This window comes from Salvelinus fontinalis, chromosome 31 (genome assembly GCF_029448725.1).
Source record: "Salvelinus fontinalis isolate EN_2023a chromosome 31, ASM2944872v1, whole genome shotgun sequence".
NCBI classification, from domain to species: domain Eukaryota; kingdom Metazoa; phylum Chordata; class Actinopteri; order Salmoniformes; family Salmonidae; genus Salvelinus; species Salvelinus fontinalis.
The window spans coordinates 40,467,667-40,492,859 of NC_074695.1; the positions used below are offsets into that span (position 1 = coordinate 40,467,667).

At 44.0% G+C, this 25,193-nt stretch overlaps 1 protein-coding gene across 2 annotated transcripts in view; it reads left to right on the forward strand.

Moving 5' to 3' along the window:
* Positions 1-25,193, forward strand: part of espn (espin) — a 105,629-nt gene that overhangs the window by 20,108 nt on the left and 60,328 nt on the right. For both annotated transcript variants that reach the window (XM_055892649.1, XM_055892650.1), the window contains exons 3-7: positions 6,657-6,843; positions 8,598-8,780; positions 12,799-12,930; positions 20,337-20,586; positions 23,471-23,751. In XM_055892649.1, the coding sequence (XP_055748624.1) occupies positions 6,657-6,843; positions 8,598-8,780; positions 12,799-12,930; positions 20,337-20,586; positions 23,471-23,751 (1,033 nt within the window). The remainder of the gene's footprint in view (positions 1-6,656; positions 6,844-8,597; positions 8,781-12,798; positions 12,931-20,336; positions 20,587-23,470; positions 23,752-25,193) is intronic.

The following is a 25,193-nucleotide window of genomic DNA, read 5'->3' on the forward strand; positions in this document are numbered from 1 at the left end:
GTGTTTGTTGTGAGAGAGGTGTGTGTGTGTGTGTAATGTTATTGAATGTAGGTGCTAATCACTGTTGCACTACAGGAGCCGTGCCACAGAGAGAACATGGAGCCATATGGCCTTACGATTGTCATGGACACATGCCAAGGCATTAGCAACACTGAGTGCCCATGCAGGGTGTGATATTCAATCAAAGAACTGCTGTCTGTCAACATCAGTTAAATTGTGGTTAGGGTTGAGGAGAGGGTGGGAGATGGGGTTGAGGCAATAGGGTGGGAGATGGCATAAACAACATTTTGTCAAAGTGGAAACAAGTTTTTAGAAATTGTTGCAAATTTATTTAAAAAATCTATAAACAGAAATGCCTTATTTACTTAAGTATTCAGACCCTTTGCTATGAGACTCGAAATTGAACTCCGGTGCATCCTATTTCCATTGATAATCCTTCAGACGTTTCTACAACTTGATTGGAGTCCACCTATGGTCAATTCAATTTATTGGGCATGATTTGTAAATGCACACACCTGTCTTTACAAGGTCCCACAGTTGACAGTGCATGTCAGAGCAAAATCCAAGCCATAGAAGGAATTGTCTGTAGAGCTCAGACAGGATTGTGTCGAGGCACAGATCTGGGGAAGAGTACCAAAAAATGGCTGCAGCATTGAAGGTCCCCAAGAACACAGTGGCCTCCATCATTCTTAAGTGGAAGAGGTTTGGAATCACCAAGACTCTTCATAGAGCTGGCCACCCATCAAAAACAGAGAAATTGGGGGAGAAGGGCCTTAGTCAGGGATGTGAACCCGATCGAACATCTCTGGAGAGACCTGAAAATAGCTGTGCAGAAACGCTCCTCATCCAACCTGACTGAGCTTGAGAGGATCTGCAGAGAAGAATGGGAGAAACTCCCCAAATACAGGTGTGCCAAGCTTATAGCGTCATACCCAAGAAGACTCGAAGCTGTAATTGCTGCCAAAGGTGCTTCAACAAAGTACTGAGTTAAGGGTCTGAATACTTATGTAAACGTGATATTGCAGTTTTCATAGTTAATACATGTGCAGAAAGTGCTAAAAACCTCTTTTTGCTTTGTCATTATGGGGTATTGTGTGTAGATTGATGAGGTGGAAAAACGATTTAATGCATTTTAGAATAAGGCTGTAACGTAACAAAATGTAGAAGAAGTCAAGGGGTCTGAATACTTTACGAATGCACTGCATATGAAGAGCATGTTTGCAGAACATAGAGAGACAACAGTGTAATGTTTGAGCCTATAGCCTAACCAATAGATAAGCAATGGTGACATCCTGGTGTTTGTAAAGGTATAAAATATGATAGGGAACAGATAGCCAGCTGCCACTAAAGGCCTCATCAAGGCTGTCCAATGGGACTGTTCTGTTCACTTCAACATGCGACACAGATCATTCACCTCTGCCATAAACCTATAGAAATAAGCTGATTTTAAAAATAAAATGTATGGCCCGATCTCTAAGAGTGAGAGTGACAATAATGACCCCTAAATGGCTGAAGAGGTGGAGTCGGAGGGCTATAGGCTAGTGTTCTGGTGTTGGAGTTTGGGGCCTACCTACCAAGAACTCCAGTGTTGTCTAGGTGCAACCCAGACATGTGCGTAGCTCCTGAATCTTTAATTGGCCCCAGAGACGTGGCTGTGCCTGATAGCATTGCTCCATTCACTCCTGCCTCTTCCCTTCCCCCACCCCTCATGCTATTTACCGCTGCAGCCATGGTGACACACAGTAGCGAACCAGCGATAAGCTAATGAGGGAAAACAATACAGGCATGAAGAAGGGGACCGCTTTCTAGTCGTCTCTGGCATTGTTTAGCCGAGGCCTTTTGCTGTGGGGAGATAGCATTGTTATATCACGGTTTATTATACGACGTAGAAGATAATGTTATCTTATTGATTTCAAAGGGTAATTGGCCTGTTTGACAGCTGTTACCTTAGCTCTCAGAAATCACAAGGGAGGCAACCCCTCACAAGGGAAGCATTTCTCCTTTATCATATGACACTGTTCCTTCATTTATTTTTATTGAGCACTAGTTAGCGGAATGTAAAAAGCTACATTCAGCATCATGGTTTAGTCCCCTATAGTTTCCCTTTCCTGTTGGTAGTAATCCGACTTAGTTAGCTGCACAGAATGTGGTAAGGATTGGATTTGTCTAGAGCACGTTATTACAGATGGATGGTTTCAAGGCCTTGGAAACCCACATGCTAAACATTTGCTCAATTTACAGTGCAGAGAAAAAACATCAAAAGCCCTAGAATCCATTCCACAGATCACCTCTAAAGTTCTTTGATGATTGACTCCAAGGCAAGCCATTCATGTGCAACTGTTCTCACATTTGTACTTTTTGTTTTTAATTTTTACAAAGTTGAGTTAGGCTGACCATTCTAAAAGTGTACGGTGAAATCGGCAACCTACATCACAGTTCTGACAGCACAACATACCGTGGGAAGTGTTCCATTGTTTAGCCTAATATTGTACTGTATTTGCACAAAACGGATTACTAAAGTTATACAACTGTTTAGTTACGGTAACTTAGTTAGCTGTCAACTGTTTGTCTGGACAAGAAGTCAGTTGTCAGGCACTCCGCTGCAGCTATGAAGCGAAGCCAATTTTATTTGACCTTTATTTAACTAGGCAAGTCAGTTTAATTAAGAACAAATTCTTATTTACAATGACAGCCTAGGAACAGTGGGTTAACTGCCTTGTTTAGGGGCAGAGCTACAGATATTTACCTTGTCGCTCGGGGATTTGATCTAGCGACGTTTTGGGTACTGGCCCAATGCTCTAACCACTAGGCTACCTGCCGGGGCGGCAGTGTGAGGTGTGTGAGCCTAGTGTAATGTGAGGTGTGATCCATAGTCAACATGCCAAGTACTCAGCTGTCAGCAGTGTGCTGCTCATTAGGCTATGTCTGTCTGTCTTTTGTGGTAGAAAATGGGGACAGGGATGCAGGACTGACGCAGATTAAGTTCCTAGACAATGGCCACCAAATGTATGGGTCTGGGCTCAAAGGGCTGAATCTGTGAATTGTACCTCCCTGTCATCCTGTGTCTCCACAAAGCTAACAGGATGACGTGCTGTGTCTCCGCTGATAGTGCTGCTGGAACATAAAAGACAGGCGACGAACTGGCAATAAACCTCAGCGAGATGGTTGCACAGACTCACAGAGAAAGCGAGAGAGAAGGAACATGTTATGCAATCAATTAGCGCAGATTAAGAGCTTTGCCAGGGCTTAATTGCAGCATGGGGTCAAAAGGGGTGGGGCGACTGCTGCCGACTGAGGGCCATAAAATCTACTTTTGAGACATTCTAGATGCCCAAGTGTTCATGGTGGGTGAACTTTCAGCAGTATCTCTCTCTCTGGGTCTAAAGTAGGGATAGTCAACCCTGTTCCTGGAGTGCCGCAGGTAGTGCAGGATTTTGTTCCAACTAGGCACCACATCTGACCAATTTAGCTAATTGATCAGTTCAATGATTGCCTAAATTCAACACACCTGGTCTTCCAGGTCGGTTAAATGAAAAACATGAAGTGCCTGCGGCACTCCAGGACCAGGGTTGCCTACCCCTGCTTTAGACCCAGAGAGCGAGATGCTGCTGAAAGTTCACCCACCGTGGCACTCAGGCAGAACGTCTCAAGTATATTTAGAGTGTAGGATTTGGATTAGCCTAATGCACTTCCACTTTTCCCACGTCCCTTTTCCATGCTATATTTTCTGCCTAGCCAATTATAGTAGATGGATATTTAGCGCAACTATGTTAGGATCATTGTTAGGGTAAAAGGAGGCATAAGTTGAAGGTTAAAAGCTATTTTGGGGGGGGATTAGAATCTTTAACTTTCTAAGAATATATCTTGTTGAGTCTAGCAATGTATTGTTGTGTCTGGATTCATCCAAGTCTGTAAACCGCTATTGATGTTGTTTATCAAAAAACGAATATATACAGTCCCATCCCAAATTATTGGCGCTCTTGATAAAGATGAGCAAAAAACAATATAAAATGAATAATACAAATACTGAGCTATATTGTATGGAAATGGAAAATTATTTTATGCTTTTACAATTACTCAGAAAAAGAGATTATGTTTAACAAGTAATAAAAAAATCTCAAAGATAGGTGTCAAAATTATTGCCACCCATGTTTTCAATACTCTGGCACCCTCCCCTTTCGAGGATAACTGCACTGAGCCTTCAAAAAAATGGGATTGGTGAACACATTGGGATGGATATAGACCATTACTCCATACAGAATTTTTCCATATCCTTTATCCTTTGGTCTGCGCTTATGGACTGCCCTCTTCAATTCAAACTAGAGGTTTTTGATGGGGTTCAAGTCCGGATACTGAGATGGCCATAGCAAAAAAACATTTTTTTTATGGCCAATTAACATTTCTTTGTGGATTTTGATGTGTGCTTGTCTTGCTGTAAGATTCCCTTGTGCCCAAGTGTCAGCCTCCTGGCAGAGGCAACCACGTTTTTGTCTAAAATGTCCTGTGAATTTTTTTGTTACTAACAACCTCATGCTAATCACATTAGCCTATGTTAGCTCAACCGTCCCGGGGGGACACTGATCCCGTAGATGTTAAACTGAGATGAATTTAAAAAGTAGAATGTTAATGCGGATGTCATTTTGTTTGACTTTATTTCTAAGAATCTTTAGGTCTGCCAATACTTTTGACCATCTTTTTGAGAAAAAAAGTATTGCTTAAACAAAATCGCTTTCCAAATGAATATAGTTTTCCAATTTTTTGGAGCATTCGATATAGCTCAGTATACATTTTTTCGGCATCTTTATCAATGGTGCCAAAAAATGTCTATATACTGTATGAGGGTGCAGGTAACAGTAAGCTAGAAAAAAACAAAATAGTAACACCTAATAATTGTTCAGAATGTAAGTAATTTTAACTTTTTTGGTGGGCGGGTGTATGCTGGTTAAACTATGTCATTTCTTCAGTCCTCTGTAACACTATGGAGGAAACTTTTCTCGTCATGGGTCACTTAATTATTTAAACAAGAAAAGCCACTGAGAACGCAATAAGCTTTTATCAGGCAAGAAGCCTATTAGTGTGACAACATCAATTACTTTGCTAATAATGAAGATAAGATTGCCCTTTGTTACATACACTGAACGTGGAGGAAGGGAGAATGGTGTGTATTGTATCCAGTAATAGTGGAGGCAATTTCAAGTTGACAAGTTACAGACGAACAAAATTGCTCGTGTGCATGTTTTTTTTGAGGGTGTGTGGGACGGGGTATCATCTATTGTCACACTTTGTATTTCTACCCTCGCACAAAGACAAGCCTCTTTGTTAAGCCCTTTTGAAATCTACACCTGTACTCCTAAAGCAATTCCTTTAGTGGAGTACCTGAGTCTGTGTTGGCTAAAACTCAGTATTCACCCTTGTCATGAGGCATCTCATAAGAGCACATAGACACCTTGATGCAGTTTCTATCCAGTGTTAAGTGTATTTGAGGGGGTTTGTGTGTTGCGTCAATGTTTGCATGTTTAGTGTCAGCCCCTTTCCATAAACATACTGTATGTTGCGCACCCTCTCCAGACCCCGGGATGCAGGAGAGCTCCGGCCCACTTTAGTTACACTCATGAATTATGCAGCCATCTGCCTACTTCCTGATGATAGAACTGCAGATTAGGTCCCCTTCCTGTGGTGAAATATTTAAAGGGCACTTGTTTTTACCTGGAACCTCGCCCCAAATGCACCCCAAGGATGCCCCGTTGGTCACGCCTAAGATTTGGGGCTTTGTCATATTTTCAAGGAACAAAACAAAGGAAAGGAGGTGTTACTTAAGGTGTTACGTTTTGGATCCAGGAAACGTATACATTGTCCAAATATAGTTTTAGTAACAACCTCGACTCAGTCGAGTAAGTTGTTGGCTTGGGTTCTAACTGCTATTCCGTGAGGGGAAACTGGGTGCAATTGTGTTTGGTTTGAGGGGAGACACCCTTCCTCCTTTACCCCTCCCCCTCTTTACATCTCTTTTCCTCCCTCCCTTTGGCCTGTCACCACTTAGGGCCACCTGGTTAACCCTGAGATAGTGCGGAACAGAACCAGCAGGGCAGTAAGCCTCTTACTGGACTCATTGCCCGCTTGTCAGTCAGTGTCCAAATAAAGCAAGGCTGTAAGGGATTTAGAGGGGAAGCACTTCACTTCACTCCTTGAACTCCCTCTGTGACTAGGAGATCTGGGGCAAGCAGAGGCATTGTCATTGGATGGGGCAAAGAATTCTCCACTGCCAAGTTGGCCTTTGAGGAACGGGGTGAACAGGGAGGGCGGAGTGTGGCTCCAGGGGGTGGAGTTGGCTCGATGTGCTAGTCAAAATATCTCCCCTAGTCATGGCTACTTGGACTGGAGCCTCATGGAAAGGATCCTTAAGGTGGCAACTCGGACCGAGCTTATTCCAAGGACTGTTATGAAGTTATGTTGACCTGTCAGTGATTAGATTAGTTTGGGTACAAAGAAAACCTCCTAAAATAACATTACTGCCCAATGTTAGCAACCGGATACATGTTTATACACTCTTCTTGGTTAACCCAAAGTAGTTATGTTGTTCAAGAATCACAATGTAATAATATGGTAATTAGTTAAATAAAGCTGAATACAGGTCTATTTTTTAAATTCTTTTTTAGTGTTGTCAATTCCCAAACAAAGAATGGTGCCACACCCCTATACCTGGCCTGCCAGGAAGGTCACCTGGAGGTTGTCCAATACCTGGTGAAAGACTGTGTGGCGGAGCCAGGCATCAGAGCCAATGACGGGATGACACCTCTGCACGCCGCCGCCCAAATGGGCCATAACACTGTCATCGTCTGGCTGGTAGGTCAATGGTCCCCACTCCATGCTGTCTTTTGTTATTTCTTCTACTGTATTTGTTGTACTATTTTATTGTATATTTTGGTCCTAGATAAGCTCCAAATAAATCCAATGTGGGTGTACATTAATATCCAGAAACCATAAAGAGCCTAATTCATGGCAATATCAAATCAAATCAAGTTTATTTTATATAGCCCTTCGTACATCAGCTAATACCTTGACGTGCTGTACAGAAACCCAGCCTAAAACCTCAAACAGCAAGCAATGCAGGTGTAGAAGCACGGCGGCTAGGAAAAACTCCCTAGAACGGCCAAAACCTAGGAAGGAACCTAGAGAGGAACCAGGCTATGAGGGGTGGCCAGTCCTCTTCTGGCTGTGCCGGGTGGAGATTATAACAGAACATGGCCAAGATGTTCAAATGTTCATAAATGACCAGCATGGTCAAATAATAATCAGGAGTAAATGTCAGTTGGCTTTTCATAGCCGATCATTAAGAGTATCTCTACCGCTCCTGCGGCAATAAAATGCTAATGATATGAAATGTTATTAGCAACATCAGACAACTGCAATATGCAAATGAAATACTAATATGCTTAAAGCAAAGCAATGCATTATGGTGGAAAACAAGCTATAGCTAAAGGTTAAAACTAATGTTCTAGAAGGCTAGCAGGAATGTCCTACTGGAATACACCAGCGTCACCAATAGGGGCTCACTTGCAGGCTAACATGTGCTAGCGTAGTACACATATGTGGCAAGCAACAAAAAAGATAACAATGTGGGCAAGCAAGATTTATTGTATATTTATTGTATAACAGAAATTGCGTAAAACTGCTAGTCCAATGATTGTGCTTGAAATGTGCTATTCAGTACATAGGCATAAATAACCAATATAGTTGTATAGTTCTTGCATTTGTAATACTCTAATTGTATGGGTAATGAATATTACAAAGGGGAAAAAGCAGCTCCAGCTAGGAAACTTAGCTAACGCCAATTAGCAAACTTAGCTAATGGCAGCATGCTAACAAAATGTCACCATTCAAACTCATCTTCCCTGGAACAAAAGTTATTAACTTACTTTTTTTCATGAACACGTTGGACTGGTTATTTGGTTGGGTTTGAGAACATTTAGGTGAGCTGTCTGAAGGTGTTTCCAGGAAAGACACTGAAGAGAGACTCAGGGAATTAAGAACACTGGGCCTATTACTGTATAATTTCAGAAACCAATCGTTTTTTTACACCTACAATAGCGGACATTGGAAGTTACTCATGTAAACGCGGTTCTAATGAACTAAGCTCCGCATTGTAACGGTTTTCGTCGGTGGAAGGAGAGGACCAAAGCGCAGCGTGGTTAGTGTTCATCTTAATTTAATAATAATCAAAACAGAAGGCAAGTGTTAGTCATTGTCTCTGATTGGGAACCATATTTAGGTAGCCTGTTTTCTATTGTGTTTTGTGGGTGGTTATTTTCAGTCTTTGTGTGTCTGCACCAGATAGAACTGTTTCGTTTTTCTCTTTGTTGTTTTGTATTTTGAAGTGTTCACTTTTATTAAATAAGATGAACACTTACCACGCTGCACCTTGGTCCTCTCTTTCTCCCCACGACAACCGTTACACGCATTCAGTTGACACATTTTTTGTTAAATTTTCTAAATCCACCCTGGGCTGCTTCTACAGTAATTGGCTGGTGGGCTGGATCTGGCCCGCGGGCCGTAGTTTTCTCCTGTCTGGTTTAACCTTTACTGTCGTTCCATTGCAGGTGAGTTTCACAGAGATCAGCCTGTCCGACCGGGATGGTGACGGTGCCACGGCTATGCACTTTGCCGCCAGCCGTGGCCACGCCAAGGTGCTCAGCTGGCTGCTGCTGCACGGCGGCGAGATCATCACCGACAGCTGGGGCGGAACGCCGCTACACGACGCCGCCGAGAACGGGGAGCTGGAGGTGTGTGTGTTTCTGTGTTGGTTGCCAGTTTTTAATGCGCTACCATATAGATTGCGCCATGGTGGATGGCTGCCGTTTTATTGGGTCTTAACCAACCGTTTTTTCGCATTGTTTGTAACTTATTTTGTACATCTTATGACCGAAAAGAGCTTCTGGACATCAGAACAGCGATTACTCACCTCGAATTGGACTACTTTTTTTTTAATGAGTTGGACGGGAAGGATATACTCCAAGCACCCGAACAGGCCCTCATCCCCGTCATTCGCTGGAGAAGTAAACTGAGATTTCGCGGAAAGAGTGGCTAATCTGCCTTTGCCATCCGTAAAGTTAGCTAACGTTCAATCGCTAGGAAATAAATGGGAAGAACTGAAAGCACGCATACCACCACAGACCGATGCTGGCACTAAAACCGCACTCAATGAGCCTTAAGCAAACAGGAAAACGCTCATCCAGAGGTGGCGCACCTAGTGGCCGGGAACTTTAATGCAGGGAAACTTAAATCAGTTTTACCTCATTTCCATCAGCATGTTAAATGTGCAACCAGAGGGGGAAAAAAACATAATTCTATCCTCCTGATTCCTGCTTCCAAGAACAAATTAAAGCAGGAAGCACCAGAAACTCGGTCTATTAAAAAAGTGGTCAGATGAAGCAGATTCTTAACTACAGGACTGTTTTGCTAGCACAGACTGGAATATGTTCCTGGATTCTGCCGATGGCAATGAGGAGTACACCACATCAGTCACTGGCTTCATCAATAAGTGCATCGATGACGTCATCCCCACAGTGACTGTATGTACATACCCCAACCAGAAGCCATGGATTACAGGCAAAATTCGCACTGAGCTAAAGGGTAGAGCTGCCGCTTGCAAGGAGCTGGACTCTAACCCAGAAGCTTATAAGAAATCCCGCTTTGCCCTCCAACGAACCCTCAAATAGGCAAAGCGTCAATACAGGACTAAGAATCGTACTACACTGGCTCTGACACTCGTCAGATGTGGCAGGGCTTGCAAACTATTACAGACTACAAAGTGAAGCACAGCCGAGAGCTGCCCAGTGACACGAGCTTACAAGACGAGCTAAATAACTTCTATGCTCGCTTTGAGACAAATACCACTGAAACATGCATGGGAGCATCAGCTATTCTGGACGACTGTGTGATCACGCTCTCCGGCAGCCGATGTGAGTAAGACCTTTAAACAGGTCAACATTCACAGGGCCGCAGGGCCAGACGGATTACGAAGACTTGTACTCCAAGCATGCGCTGACCAACTGGCAAGTGTCTTCACTGACATTGTCAACCTGAGTCTGTAATACCAACATGTTTCAAGCAGACCACCATAGTCCCTGTGCCCAAGAACACTAAGGTAACCTGCTAAATGACTAACGACCCGTAGCACTCACGTGTGTAGCCATGAAATGCTTTGAAAGGCTGGTCATGGCTCACATTAACACCATTATACCAGAAACCCTCGACCCACTCCAATTTGCATACCGCCCCAACAGATCCACAGATGATGCAATCTCTATTGCACTCCACACTGCCCTTGCCCACCTGGACAAAAGGAACACATATGTTAGAATGCTATTCATTGACTTCAGCTCAGCGTTCAACACCATAGTGCCCTCAAAGCTCATCACTAAGCTAAGGACCCTTGGACTAAACACCTCCCTCTGCAACTAGGTCCTGAACTTCCTGACGGGCCATTCCCAGGTGGTAAGGGTAGGTAACAACACCGCCACGCTGATCGTCAACACTGGGGCCCTTCAGGGGTGCGTGCTCAGTCCCCTCCTGTATTCCCTGTTCACTCATGACTGCATGGCCAGGCACGACTCCAACACCATCATTAAGTTTGCCGATGACACAACAGTGGGAGGCCTGATCACTGACAATGATGAGACAGCCAAAGGGAGGAGGTCAGAGACATGACCGTGTGGTGCAAGGACAACAACCTGTCCCTCAACGTGATCAAGACAAAGGAGATGATTGTTAACTACAGGAAAAGGAGGACCAAGTGCGCCCCCATTCTCATCGACGGGGCTGTAGTGGAGCAGGTTGAGATCTTCAAGTTCCTTGGTGTCCACATCACCAACAAACTAGAATGGTCCAAGCACACTAAGACAGTCGTGAAGAGGGCACGATATAACCTATTTCCCCTCAGGAGACTGAAAAGATTTGGCATGGGTCCTCAGATCCTCAAACGGTTTTACAGCTGCACCATCAAGAGCATTCTGACGGGTTGCATCACTGCCTGGTATGGCAGCTGCTCGGCCTCCGACCGCTAGGCACTACAGAGGGTAGTGTGTACGGCATAGTCACTTTAATAACTCTACCTACATGTACACATTACCTCATTTACCTCGACACCGGTGCCACCGCACATTGGCTCTGTACCGGTACTCCCTATATATAGCCCTGCTATTGTTATTTACTGCTGCTCTTTAATTATTTGGTATTCTTATCTCATACTTTTTTTTGTAAAAAAAATAACTGTATTGTTGGTTAAGGGCTTGTAAGTAAGCATTTCCCTGTAAGGTCTACTACACCTGTTGTATTCTGCGCATGTGACAAATAATATGTTATATGTATATAGGGAGTTGGTAGGTAGTTGATGACATTTGTCCACAGAACAGTCTAGGATACTGGGGCCAGTTGCACCAATTGGTCGTAAAATAAGTTGATCTTAAATGCGTAGCTACATCCGACTTTGTGATCCGAATTTATACCTGTTGCACTAACCAAAAATAAGACTAGTCGTAGCTGTCCAGCATAAACAATGCACATTCATGAGATTTGATGCTTCATTATGATGGTTTCTAGGCAACGTCCATTACTAGGCTGTTACCAGCCTAGCCTAGCTAAGTTGTGGTGGGTGCTCATGATCATCTTGTGTAGTTTGCACATCGCAACAAGTGGATTTTTTTTCATCTTTACTTGCATGGTAGCCTACTCGACCAAAAGCCCATGACTTGCCTCATCAATTAATTGATCTCTGACTGGGCAAATAAGTGGAGGTGATAGCTCATCTATTGGTTGGCTCATCTATCAGAAACAAATATTTAGCATGCTAATGTAGCCAAAATCAAGTGTAGGCTATTATTTACTATTGACTCACACATATGCAACTCCAACAGCCCGCAGAGGTTGTGAAATATGAACCCGAGACTCGCATGCCTTTGAAAATATAGATTGCTATACATTTTTATGCGTTTCATGAGGATCGGCCCAATTTCACACCCTACGCCTGCTCCCTACTAGGCGTTGAATTTACGCCCAGGTGGTGCAACGGGTATATTAACGGAAGTATCGTTACGACCCGCTTACTGGTGCAACCGGCACCTGAAGTCTATGAGGCTGCTGATGTCACACTTGTAGCAGAGGACTGGCAGGATCTGTAGGAGGGGACAAGACAATGGGTCAATGGGTTTAGACACCATATAGGGCTGTGAAGCATGCATGCGCTTACACAGTATACTCCCATTAGAGATCGCAATCTGCAGCGGTTGACATTAGCTGGTTGACTCGTACGTGTTGTGGTGTTTGATTGGCCGATGAGGGTAATGCCCATATCAGCTTACAACCATTAGCAGGCCCAGGAAGATCTACTGTATGTCTTTTTGTCAAAGGTATTTTTGAAGAGTTCAAGTATTTGAAAGATGGGGAAGATAGGGGGAGGGTGAGTCAAAGGGCAGTGTGGGCCATACTGTATGTGACGAGAGGGGGTAGGAAGGGAGAGAGGCTAGTGAAGACACCAAGGGGGATGGGAATAACAAACAGGTAACTTCATACAAGTCCAAAAACTAGCCAAGTGAGAGCGGCAAGTTGAGATTATCTCCCTTCCTTAGGTTAGACGCCCCACAGGTGTTGCGAGAACTCTCTTTACAACATCCCACACAGTTCTTTTTGTGACGAGCTGACCTCTCTGTCTTTGTCTCTCTCATTGTCTCTTTCTTCCTCGGTCTCTTTTTTTGTGTTTCTGTGTCACTCTCCTTCTCCCTACTCTCTCTTTCTCTCTCTCAGTGCTGTCAGATCCTGGTGGTGAACGGTGTGGACCTGGGCATACGGGACCAGGACGGCTTCTCCGCGGCCGACCTGGCAGAGTACAACGGGCACGCCCAGTGTGCCAAGTACCTGCGCAATGTGGAGAACATGGTGAGAGACACAGGATGTATTCATTAGGACACACAGTAGCAAAAGGAGAAAGAGCGGGACAGAGATGGAAATGGGGGAGGAGTGAGATGTGTTTCCCACAAACCTTGGGGAGTCTCAGAAGTGTTTATTTTTTCTCATGCCACCCACAAGGGCCATGCCAGGCAGAGAAGGTAAATAGCAGTAATTGTCATTAGTGGAGAGACCGGTGTCAGTCGGGGGACATGCTGGGTCCTGTGGCTACAATTCCCACATTCAATGTTTTGTGTCATCACAGGCTCCATGAGAAAGGAGTTCACGTGGTGTGTTATGGGAAAGCAATAAGAGGGCCTGAGCCCTAGTTTAGAAGAGGGGAGAGTACGATCACCACTACAAGGCTAGTTGGGTTCTCGCCACTGTCCGTGGGATGTTGACATTTTTAGGCCGTTTTCATTTGTTCCAAGATTTTGTTATGAACAGCGGCTCTTTCCATAGACCGTACAGGTGACGCCAGCTGAAGGCTATGATCCCTTATTAACATCATTTGTTTGATCCATTTCAGTCAGTGTACACTGCATTCGGAATGTATTCAGCCCCCTTCACTTTTTCCACATTTTGCTACGGTACAGCCTTATTCTAAAATGTATTTAAATTGCCCCGCCCACCATCATCATTCTACACAGAATACCCCATAATGAGAAAGCAAAAACAGGTTTAGATTTGTTTGCAAATGTATTAAAAAAATACATTCACATAAGTATTCAGACCCTTTATTCAGTACTTTGTTGAAGCACCATTGGCAGCGATTACAGCCTCGACTCCTCTTGGGTATGATGCTACAAGCTTGGCACACCTGTATTTGGGGAGTTCCTCCCATTCTTCTCTGCAGATCCTCTCAAGCTCTGCCAGGTTGAATGGGGAGCGTCTCTGCACTGCTATTTTCCGGTCTCTCCAGCGATGTTCTATCGGGTTCAAGTCCGGGCTCTGGCTGGGCCACTCAAGGACATTCAGAGACTTGTGCCGAAGTCTCTGCTGTGTTGTTTTGGCTGTGTGGTTAGGGTCGTTGTCCTGTTGGAAGTTGAAACTTCGCCCCAGTCTGAGGTCCTGAGCACGCTGGAGCAGGTTTTTATCAAGGATCTCTGTACTTTGCTCCGTCATCTTTCCCTCGAACCTGACTAGTCTCCCAGTCCCTGCCACTGAAAAACATCTCCACAGCATTATGCTGCCACAGCCATGCTTCACTGTAGGGATGGTATTGGCCAGGTGATGAGCGGCCCCTGGTTTCCTCCAGACATGACGCTTGGCATTCAGGGCAGGAAGTTCAATCTTGGTTTCATCAGACCAGAGAATCTTATTTCTCATTGTCTCAGAGTCCTTTAGGTGCATTTTGGCAAACTCCAAGCAGGTGTCATGTGCCTTTTACTGAGGAGTGGCTTCCATCTGGCAACTCTACCATAAAGGCCTGATTGGTGGAGTGCTGCAGAGATGGTTGTCCTTCTGGAAGGTTCTCCCATCTCCACAGAGGAAGAGATTGAGCTCTATCATAGTTACCATCGGGTTCTTGGTCACCTCCCTGACCAAGGCCCTTCTCCCCGATTGCTCAGTTTGGCCGGGCGGCCAGCTTAAGGAAGAGTCTTGGTGGTTCCAAACTCCTTCCATTTAAGAATGATGGAGGCCATTGGGTTCTTGGAGACCTTCAATGCTGCAGACATTTTTTGGTACCCTTCCCCAGATCTGTGCCTTGATACAATCCTGTCTCGGCGCTCTACAGACAATTCCTTCGACCTCATGGTTTGGTTTTTGCTCTGACATGCACTGTCAACTGTGGGACCTTATATAGACAGGTGTGTGCCTTTCCAAATCATGCCTAATCAATTGAATTTACCACAGGTGGATTCCAATCAAGTTTTAGATACATCTCAAAGATGATCAATGGAAACAGGATGCACCTGAGCTCAATTTCGAGACACATATGGAATCATGTAGTAACCAAAAAAGTGTTAAACAAATCAAAATATATTTTACATTTGAGATTCTTCACAGTAGCCACCCTTTGCCTTGATGATAGCTTTGCACACTCTTGGCATTCTCTCAACCAGCTTCATGAGGTAGTCATCTGGAATGCATTTGAATTAACAGTTGTGCCTTATTAAAAGTTAATTTGTGGAATTTCTTTCCTCCTTAATTCATTTGAGCCAATCATTTGTAGGGTTGGTATACAGAAGATAGTCCTATTTCGTATAAGTCCAAGTCCATATTACGGCAAGAACAGCTCAAATAAGCAAAGAGAAATGACAGTCCATAATTACTTTAAGACATGAAGGTCAGTCAATACAGAACATTTCAAGAACTTTGAAAATTTCCCCAAGTGCAGTCGCAAAAACCATCAAGCACTAAGATGAAACTGGCTCTCATGAGGACCACTACAGGAAAGGAAGACTGCACCTCAGATTGCACCCCAAATTTATGCTCCATAGAGTTCAAGTAACAGACACATCTCAACATCAACTGTTCAGAGGAGAATGTGTGAAATTATTCTTATTATTATTATTTTCACCTTTATTTAACCAGGTAGGCCAGTATAGAACAAGTTCTCATTTACAACTGCGACCTGGCCAAGATAAAGCAAAGCAGTGCGACACAAACAACACAGAGTTACACATGAGATAAACAAACATACAGTCAATAACACAATAGAAAAGCGTATATACAGTGTGTGCAAATGTATTAAGATTAGGGAGGTAAAGCAATAAATAGGCCATAGTGGCGACATAATTACAATTTAGCAATTAAACACTGGAGTGATAGATGTGCAGAAGATGAATGTGCAAGTAGAGATACTGGGGTGCAAAGGAGCATAAAAATTAATAACAATATGGGGATGAGGTAGTTGGGTGGGCTATTTACAGATGGGCTATGTACAGGTGCAATGATCGGTAAGCTGCTCCAACAGCTGATGCTTAAAGTTAGTAAGGGAGATAGAAGTCTCCAGCTTCAGTGATTTTTGCAATTCGATCCAGTCACTGGCAGCAGAGAACTGGAAGGAAAGGCGGCCAAAGGAGGAGTTAGCTTTGGGGGTGACCAGTGAAATATACCTGCTGGAGCGCGTGTTACAGGTGGGTGCTGCTATGGTGACCAGTGAGCTTAGATAAGGCGGGGCTTTACCTAGCAAAGACTTATAGATGACCTGGAGCCAGTGGGTTTGGCGACAGATATGAAGCGAGGGCCAGCCAACGAGAGCATACAGGTTGCAGTGGCGGGTAGTACAGTTGAAGGCAGAAGTTTACATACACTTAGGTTGGAGTCATTAAAACTTGTTTTTCAACAAATGTCTTGTTAACAAACTATAGATTTGGCAAGTCGGTTAGGACATCTACTTTGTGCATGACACAAGTAATTTTTCTAACAATTGTTTACAGACAGATTATTTCACTTATAACTCACTGTACCACAATTCCAGTAGGTCAGAAGTTTACATACACTAAGTTGACTGTGCCTTTAAACAGCTTGGAAAATTCCAGAAAATGATATCATGGCTTTAGAAGCTTCTGATAGGCTAATTGACATAATTTGAGTACCTGTGGATGTATTTCAAGGCCTACCTTCAAACTCAGTACCTCTTTGCTTGACATCATGGGAAAATCTAAATAAATCAGCCAAGACCTCAGAAAAAGAATTGTAGACCTCCACAAGTCTGGTTCATCCTTGGGAGCAATTTCCAAACGCCTGAAGGTACCACATTCATCTGTACAAACAATAGTACGCAAGTATAAACACCATGGGACCACGCAGCTGTCATACCGCTCAGGAAGGAGACGCGTTCCTTCTCCTAGAGATGAACGTACTTTGGTGCAAAAAGTGCAAATCAATCCCAGAACAGCAGCAAAGGACCTTGTGAAGTTGCTTGAGGAAACGGGTACAAAAGTATCTATATCCACAGTAAAACGACATAACCTGAAAGGCCGCTCAGCAAGGAAGAAGCCACTGCTCCAAAACTGCCATAAAAATGCCAGACTACGGTTTGCAACTGCACATGGGAACAAAGATTGTACTTTTTGGAGAAATATCCTCTGGTCTGATGAAACAAATATAGAACTGTTTGGCCATAATGACCATCTTTATGTTTGGCGGAAAAAGGGGGAGGCTTGCAAGCCGAAGAACACCATCCCAACCGTTAAGCACGGGGGTGGCAGCATCATGTTGTAGGAGTGCTTTGCTGCAGGTGGGCCTGGTGCATTTCACAAAATAGATGGCATCGTGAGGGAGGAAAATGATGTGGATATATTGAAGCAACATCTCAAGACAACAGTCAGGGAGTTAAAGTTTGTTCACAAATGGGTCTTCCAACTGGACAATGACCCCAAGCATCCTTACAAAGTTGGGGCAAAATGGCTTAAGGACAACAAAGTCAAGGTATTGGAGTGGCCATCACAAAGCCCTGACCTCAATCCCATAGAAAATTGTGGGCAGAACTGAAAAAGTGTGTGCGAGCAAGGAGGCCTACAAACCTGACTCAGTTACACCAGCTCTGTCAGGAGGAATGGGCCAAAATTCACCCAACTTATTGTGGGAAGCTTGTGGAAGGCTACCCGAAAAGTTTCACCCAAGTTAAACAATTTAATGCAATACTACCAAATGCTAATTGAGTGTATGTAAACTTCTGATCCACTGGGAATGTGATGAAATAAATAAAAGCTGAAATAAATAATTCTCTATTTTTCTGACATTTCACATTCTAAATATAAAGTGGTGATCCTAATTGACCTAAGACAGGGAATTTTTACTAGGATTAAATGTCAGGAATTGTGAATCTGACTTTAAATGTATTTGGCTAAGGTGTATGTAAACTTCCCGACTTCATCTGTGTATGTGTCACATTCGTCGTAGTGAGGAGACCAAGGTGCAGCGTGGGATGCGTTCATACTTTATTTCAAAGAACGAACACTAAACAAAATAACAAAATAACAAACGAACCGTGAAGCTTTACAAAAATGAGTGCTGACAGGCAACTACACATAGACAACTACCCACACCTACAGGTGGGAATAGGCAACCGAAGTATGGTTCTCAATCAGAGACAAAGATAGACAGCTGCCTCTGATTGAGAACCACACCCGGCCAAACACACAGAAATACAACTCATAGGAAAAGGAACATAGAATGCCCACCCAAATCACACCCTGACCAAACCAAAATAGAGACATAAAAAGCTCTCTACCGTCAGGGCGTGACAGTATGGGGCTTTGGTGACAAAACGGATGGCACTGTTATAGACTGCATCCAATTTGCTGAGTAGAGTGTTGGAGGCTATTTTGTAAATTACATCTCCGAAGTCAAGGATCGGTAGGATAGTCAGTTTTACAAGGGTATGTTTGGCAGCATGTGTGAAGGATGCTTTGTTGCGAATTGTTGTGAATCAGGGCTTCATGGTCTAATTGCTGCAAAGAAACCTCTACTAAAGGACACCATTAAGAAGAAGAGACTTGCTATGGCCAGGAAACATGAACAATGGACATTAGACCGATAGAAATCTGTCCTTTGGTCTGATGAGTCCAAATTTGAGATTTTTGGTTCCAACCGCCGTGTCTTTGTGAGATGTAGAGTAGGTGAACGCATGATCTCCGCATGTGTGGTTCCCACCATGAAGCATGGAAGAGGAGGTGTGATGTTTGGGGGTGCTTTGCTGTTGACACTGTCTGTGATTTATTTAAAATTCGAGGCACACTTAACCAGCATGGCTACCACAGCATTCTCCAATGATACGCCATCCCATCTGGTTTGCGCTTAATGGGACTATCATTTGTTTTTCAACAAGACAATGACCCAACACACCTCCAGGCTGTGTAAGAGCTATTTGACCAAGAAGGAGAGTGATGGAGTGCTGTATCAAATGACCTGGCCTCCACAATCACCCGACCTCAACCCAATTGAGATGGTTTGGGATGAGTTGGACATCAGAGTGAAGGAAAAGCAGCCAACAAGTGCTCAGCATATGTGGGAACTCCTTCAAGACTGTTGGGGAAATCATTCCAGTTGAAGCTGGTTGAGAGAATACCAAGATCAATCAATCAATCAATTTTATTTTATATAGCCCTTCGTACATCAGATAATATCTCGAAGTGCTGTACAGAAACCCAGCCTAAAACCCCAAACAGCTAGAATGCAGGTGTAGAAGCACGGTGGCTAGGAAAAACTCCCTAGAACTCCCAAGAGTGTGCAAAGCTGTCATCAAGGCAAAGGATGGCTTCTTTGAAGAATCTAAAATATAAAATATATTTTGATTTGTTTAACACTTTTTTGGTTAATACATGATATTTTGATTTAAGACTTTTTTTTGGTTACTACATGATTCCATATGTGTTATTTCATAGTTTTGATGTCTTCACTATTATTCTACAATGTAGAAAAATGTAAAAATAAATGTAAAAAAAGACAAACCTTTTGAGTAAGTGAGTCCAAACTTTTGACTGGTACTGTATATATACAGTCAAAAGTTTGGTTACACCTACTAATTCCAGGTTTTTCTTTATTTTTACAATTTTCTACATTTAAGAATAATAATGATCTAGGATCATGTCACCCTTGTCCGTGTAATCATATTCATTATTATACAAATGCCAATGCTGATCTTGGATTGGTACTCCTACTCTGACTGAGATGCTTTACACATAGGAGCTGCAGTCCAAGATATGTGCATACTGCATAGCCAACTCCTTGTCTTGTCAAACATTGACAAACATAGTAGTTGGCTTAACAACAGATCTGGGACCAGGGTAAAGCTTCACTGGGTTCCTGGATCAACTAGTGAGAGCAGAAATGGGTTGATTGATTGCAGAGCTCATCAAACACAGCAGGCACATCCACGTGCAGCCCTCCGACACCTCCTCAATGAACTGTAGTACCTAACTGATTGTCATTCAATGTCACCTCAACCTTACCTTGGCGTTGAGGTGACAGATTACGGACAGTCAGTGCGATCGAGACTTTTAAAGTGGCAGTCTCAAGCTGCATTAGATTCTAAATTGTGTGGCTCGTGCCAGCTAGAAGTCAGCACCTAAAGATGATCATCTGTAATTTGTTGTGGTGTTGTTGTGACTACTGACCTGGGGCCTGTTAATTAAGGAGTGTTAAAGACCCTAAACACATTTGACACAACGTTTGGTTGTGATACAACTGATACTGATATTGAAGATGTTTGCACAACCATTGTACGGTGTTTCCAGAAGGCTTTGTGTAATTATTTTTGATATATAACGTTCGAAACGTTGAACGCGACCTCACTGAACACCAGTTACTTCAAGACAAGCAAGCACACACATTTTCTTCGGGAAATGTTCATTTTCAGTCCCATGCTAGGTTAGCGGTGCTGTACCCCAGGTTCTTGGTTGACCATGTTTCGTTAACCCCTCATTGTGGTTGTCTTTCTCCAGAGTGTGGAGCACCGCGTGCTTTCCAGAGACCCATCGGCTGACCTGGAGTACAACAAACAGCCTGACTCAGGTTTGTCGTCCCCCAACAACACCATGCCCCCGGCGGGGTCGGGGCAGGCCCAGCAACCCGCCCACTTCGACATGGGCTCGCCCTCCAGCACTCTGTCCAATTACGACTCGGCCAACTCCAGTCAGTCCAGCACAGGAGGGAAAAGGAGCGGCTCGCCCCCATCATCGCGAGCCCCAGCTGGTCAGTCACAAACACACGCTTTGTCACACATGGAGGCACTTAAACATGCCAAAACACATGCGCGCACATAAACACAAACGCATGCACGTGCACACACAAACACTTGCACTATTTAAATTCACTTCCTGAAGTTGAACCCTGGTGAAGATAATAGTTCAGATTTCACAGGAAGAAAAAGTCTGTCATGCTATGGCAAGGCAATTGTGCCAAATACACCATTGAATACACTATTGAATACACTCTTTGTATGATTTTATGTGCTTTAGCCAACTTTACAGTGTGTGTGTGTCCCCCAAACATGACATGACATATTTGCTTGGGTAATGCACCCTGCACTCTATTATCATAACAATGGTGGGAACTTCAACCGCTCATCTGACTGGAACAAATTCCATGTAACTGTTTGCATTCCTTTTGTGTGGTGCCACGGCAGCGCGTTATACAAGTAGTACCCTCTAGTGGCAGATAGGATAAATCAACCAAATTCCAAAACCCTGCACGCTCTCCAGAACAAGGGTCTGCAAATGCAATCCCGGAGAGCTATTGGGGGTGCAGGCTTTTGTTCTACCCCTGCACACCTGTTTTTAAATAATGAAGGTTCAGACTGAAGACTGATTAGTTGATTGTTTGAAAAACGTAACATAATAAACATAATAATAGAATGGATTATTTAGCGCTTTTCCAGGTGCTTAAAGCACTTTACATATTATGTAGATGAAACTTGCATCATCTATATTGTGTAATACCCCACCTGGGTGATGCTACAGTGCCTTGAAAGAGTATTCATCCCCCTTGGCGTTTTTCCTATTTTGATGCATTACAACCTGTAATTTAAATGGATTTTTATTTTGATTTCATGTAATGGACATACACAAAATAGTCCAAATTGGTGCAGTGAAATGAAAAAAATAACTTGTTTCAAAATATTCTAAAAAAATAAAAACGGAGAAGTGGTGTGTGCATATGTATTCACCCCCTTTGCTATGAAGCCCCTAGATAAGATCTGGTGCAACCAATTACCATCAGAAGTCACATTATTAGTTAAATAAAGTCCACCTGTGTGCAATCTAAGTGTCACATGATCTGTCACATGATCTCAGTATATATACACCTGTTCTGAAAGGCCTTAGAGTCTGCAACACCACAATGCAAGGGGCACCACCAAGCAAGTGGCACCATGTGTAACGCTCTGGGTATCGGGAGTGTGAAGTCAGGCGCAGGAATAACAGAGAGTTCAATATAGTGCTTTTAATGGACACACGGTAAACAACGGCCCCACGAAAACACTGGGTGTACAAACAAATGCCCCATACACGGGGGACGAAAAAACAGTCCAATGCACGCTACGAACGAATAAACAATACGTTCGTCTACTCCCGTACCACAATGATCAATCCCGCACAAAGAAACGGGCGGGCTGGCTGACTAATAAAGCCCAACTAATTACAATCACCTCAACACAGGTGTAACAAATAAACACATAAGAAGGGGGAGGAAAAGAGTCAGTGGTAGCTAGTAGGCCGGCGACGACGACCGCCGAGCGCCACCCGAACGGGAAGGGGAGTCGCCTTCGGTCGGAGTCCTGACACCATGAAGACCAAGGAGCTCTCCGAACAGGTCAGGAACAAAGTTGTGGAGAAGTACAGATCAAGGTTGGGTTATAAAAAAATATCAGAAACTTTGAACATCCCACGGAGCACCATTGAATCCATTATTAAAAAATTGAAAGAATATGGCACCACAACACACCTGCCAAGAGAGGGCCGCCCATCAAAACTCACAGACCAGGCAAGGAGGGCATTAATCAGAGAGGCAACAAGAGACCAAAGATAACGCTGAAGGAGCTGCAAAGCTCCACAGCAGAGATTGGAGTATCTGTCCATAGGACCACTTTAAGCCGTACACTCCACAGAGCTGGGCTTTACGGAAGAGTGGCAAGAAAAAAGCCATTGCTTAAAGAAAAAAATAAGCAAACATATTTGGTGTTCGCCAAAAGGCATATGGGAGACTCCACAAAAATATGGAAGTAGGTACTCTGATCAGATGAGACAAAAATTTAGCATTTTGGACATCAAGGAAAACGCTATGTCTGACGCAAACTCAACACCTCTCATCACCCCGAGAACACCATTTTCATCAGCAGGGACTGGGAAACTGATCAGAATTGAAGGAATGGTGGATGACGCTAAATACAGGGAAATTCTTGAGGGAAACCTGTTTCAGTCTTTCAGAGATTTGAGACTGGGACAGAGGTTTACCTTCCAGCAGGACAATGACCATAAGCATACTACTAAAGCAACACTTGAGTGGTTTAAGGGGAAACATTTAAATGTCTTGGAATGGCCTAGTCAAAGCCCAGACCTCAATCCAATTGAGAATCTGTGGTATGACTTAAAGATTGCTGAACACCAGCGGAACCCATTCAACTTGAAGGAGCTAGAGCAGTTTTGCCCTGAAGAATGGGCAAAAATCACAGTGGCTAGATGTGCCAAGGTTATAGAGACATACCCCAAGAGACTTGCAGCTGTAATTGCTGTAAAAGGTGGCTCTACAAAGTATTGACTTTGGGTGAGGTGAATAGTTATGCACGCTCAAGTTTTCTGTTTTTTGTGTGTCTTATTTCTTGTTTGTTTCACAAGAAAAAATATTTTGCATCTTCAAAGTGGTAGGCATGTTGTGTAAATCAAATGATACAACCCCCCCCAATTTTTTTTTTTATATATGCCAAGGGGGGTGAATACTTTCGCAAGCCACTGTATGTCCATAGAAATATCCACCCATCGACTTGAATGGGGATGTCCGTACAATTAATTATATTTCCATGGGCACATCAGCCATTTTGTGGCAGAAATCTCACCACTGACCCACCGTGTCCTTGTCACAGGTGGGGGCCCAACGGAGTCGACCATCAATGACATGCAGACCTACATGGACATGCTGAACCCAGACGTAGGAGGTGGAGTTCCCAACAGCAAGGACCCCGCCACCAACGCCACCACTCAGCAGCCTCCCCCACCCCCGCCAGCCTTTCCACCACCCCCTCCCCCTGACTGCCCCTCCCAACTACCTCCACCCCCCGGCTACCCGCCACCCCAGCCCCCCGAGGACTCAGACGCCGAGATCTACTTGAAGGTGAAGAGCAACCTGAGGCATGTGGAGAATGAGGTGAGCTTTCTCTCTTCTTTTACTGGTGAAAAGGTCACGACTATGATTCCTCAAGGGCCACAGTCCTGTTGTGTTTTTGTTAACGAATCCCTGGAGTAGAGATGTGTCACACTATCAAGTCACTTGTACATGCAGTCCTTCACATTAATTAATGAGCCTTTTTCAAGACTACATCTTCTGTGTCCATTGAGAAAACAGAGCATGCAGTCTCCAGGAATTAAGGAGATCGATTTCCTCTCAACCTAACCATTTGATGCCATTGAGCCCCCAGTCTAAGAATGGTTGCCCCATTTGTTCTCTCTGGATGCTGGTGACAGATGGCCAAGTCCTCACAGAGGGTGGCCTATCAATACCAGGCTTTCCAGCTTGTCATTATCCTGATGACCAGTCCAGTGATCAGTTAAATCCTCTAAAATCCTTGTGGCTAATATTCTAGCGTGAAATAGCATAGGACAGCAATATCCAAGACTCATTATGCCACAAGATGGCTGGACAGGGAGCCAATGGAGTGGTTGGAAGCCCTAGCCTAGTGGACTCAGTTGGTGTGATTGCGTGATTGAACCCTCTTCAGCAGTCTTATCTCAATTAACGAGCAGTAAGCTGATCAAACAGACCCCACTATTAGCCCCCCATAAGAACAAGCTCAGATACAGTTCAGATAAAATATAGGACCAGCTTACCCTTCCCTATATCATAACCTTAACCATTAGGAGAGGGAACGCACAGAGACTTCTATTGACAAAGGCAATTGTGTATGCAGGATTTAATGGCTGTACAGATCTGTTTATTACTATCCATCTCCTGTATCTGCTTGTTTACGGGTCTTAAACTGGTGGCTGGCCCACAAGCTGATTTTATTACGGGGCCCGCAGTTGTCTTAGCTTGAAGTTGCTCTCTAGAATAGGGGTGAGAGCAACTTCGCGCTGGGAACAGGGGACGTTGTTACACTGACTGGCCAAGTGATTAGTGGTCGGCGCAACAGGGAAAATGGCGCCTCGACTCCCTGCAACCTAAACACCTCGCTGTGGCCCTTAAAAACAGCAGGTTGTGAGTGTTAGTGGTTGCATTCTCAGTTTATGAAATCAGTAGCTACAACATAGAAACAATGACCCCCTGCGGATACTGTTTGCTCCACTGAGACGTTTCAAAATGGGGACTGAAAAGACGTTTCTGGATAGTTAAGCGGCTAGCAGAGCGAGGTGTTTAGGTTGCAGGGAGTCGAGGCGCCATTTTCCCTGTTGCGCCGACCACTAATCACTTGGCCAGTCAGTGTAACAACGTCCCCTGTTCCCAGCGCGAAGGCAGACAAGAAAGGGGATTCTCCAGTCCACACTATTGTTATTGTACTAACGAGGATCCTCATTACGAGCCGGCCCTCCCCATTGGCACCTCTTGATGAGCAGAGTGATGGGCCCAACGTTAATTCCACTAATTACTCTGGC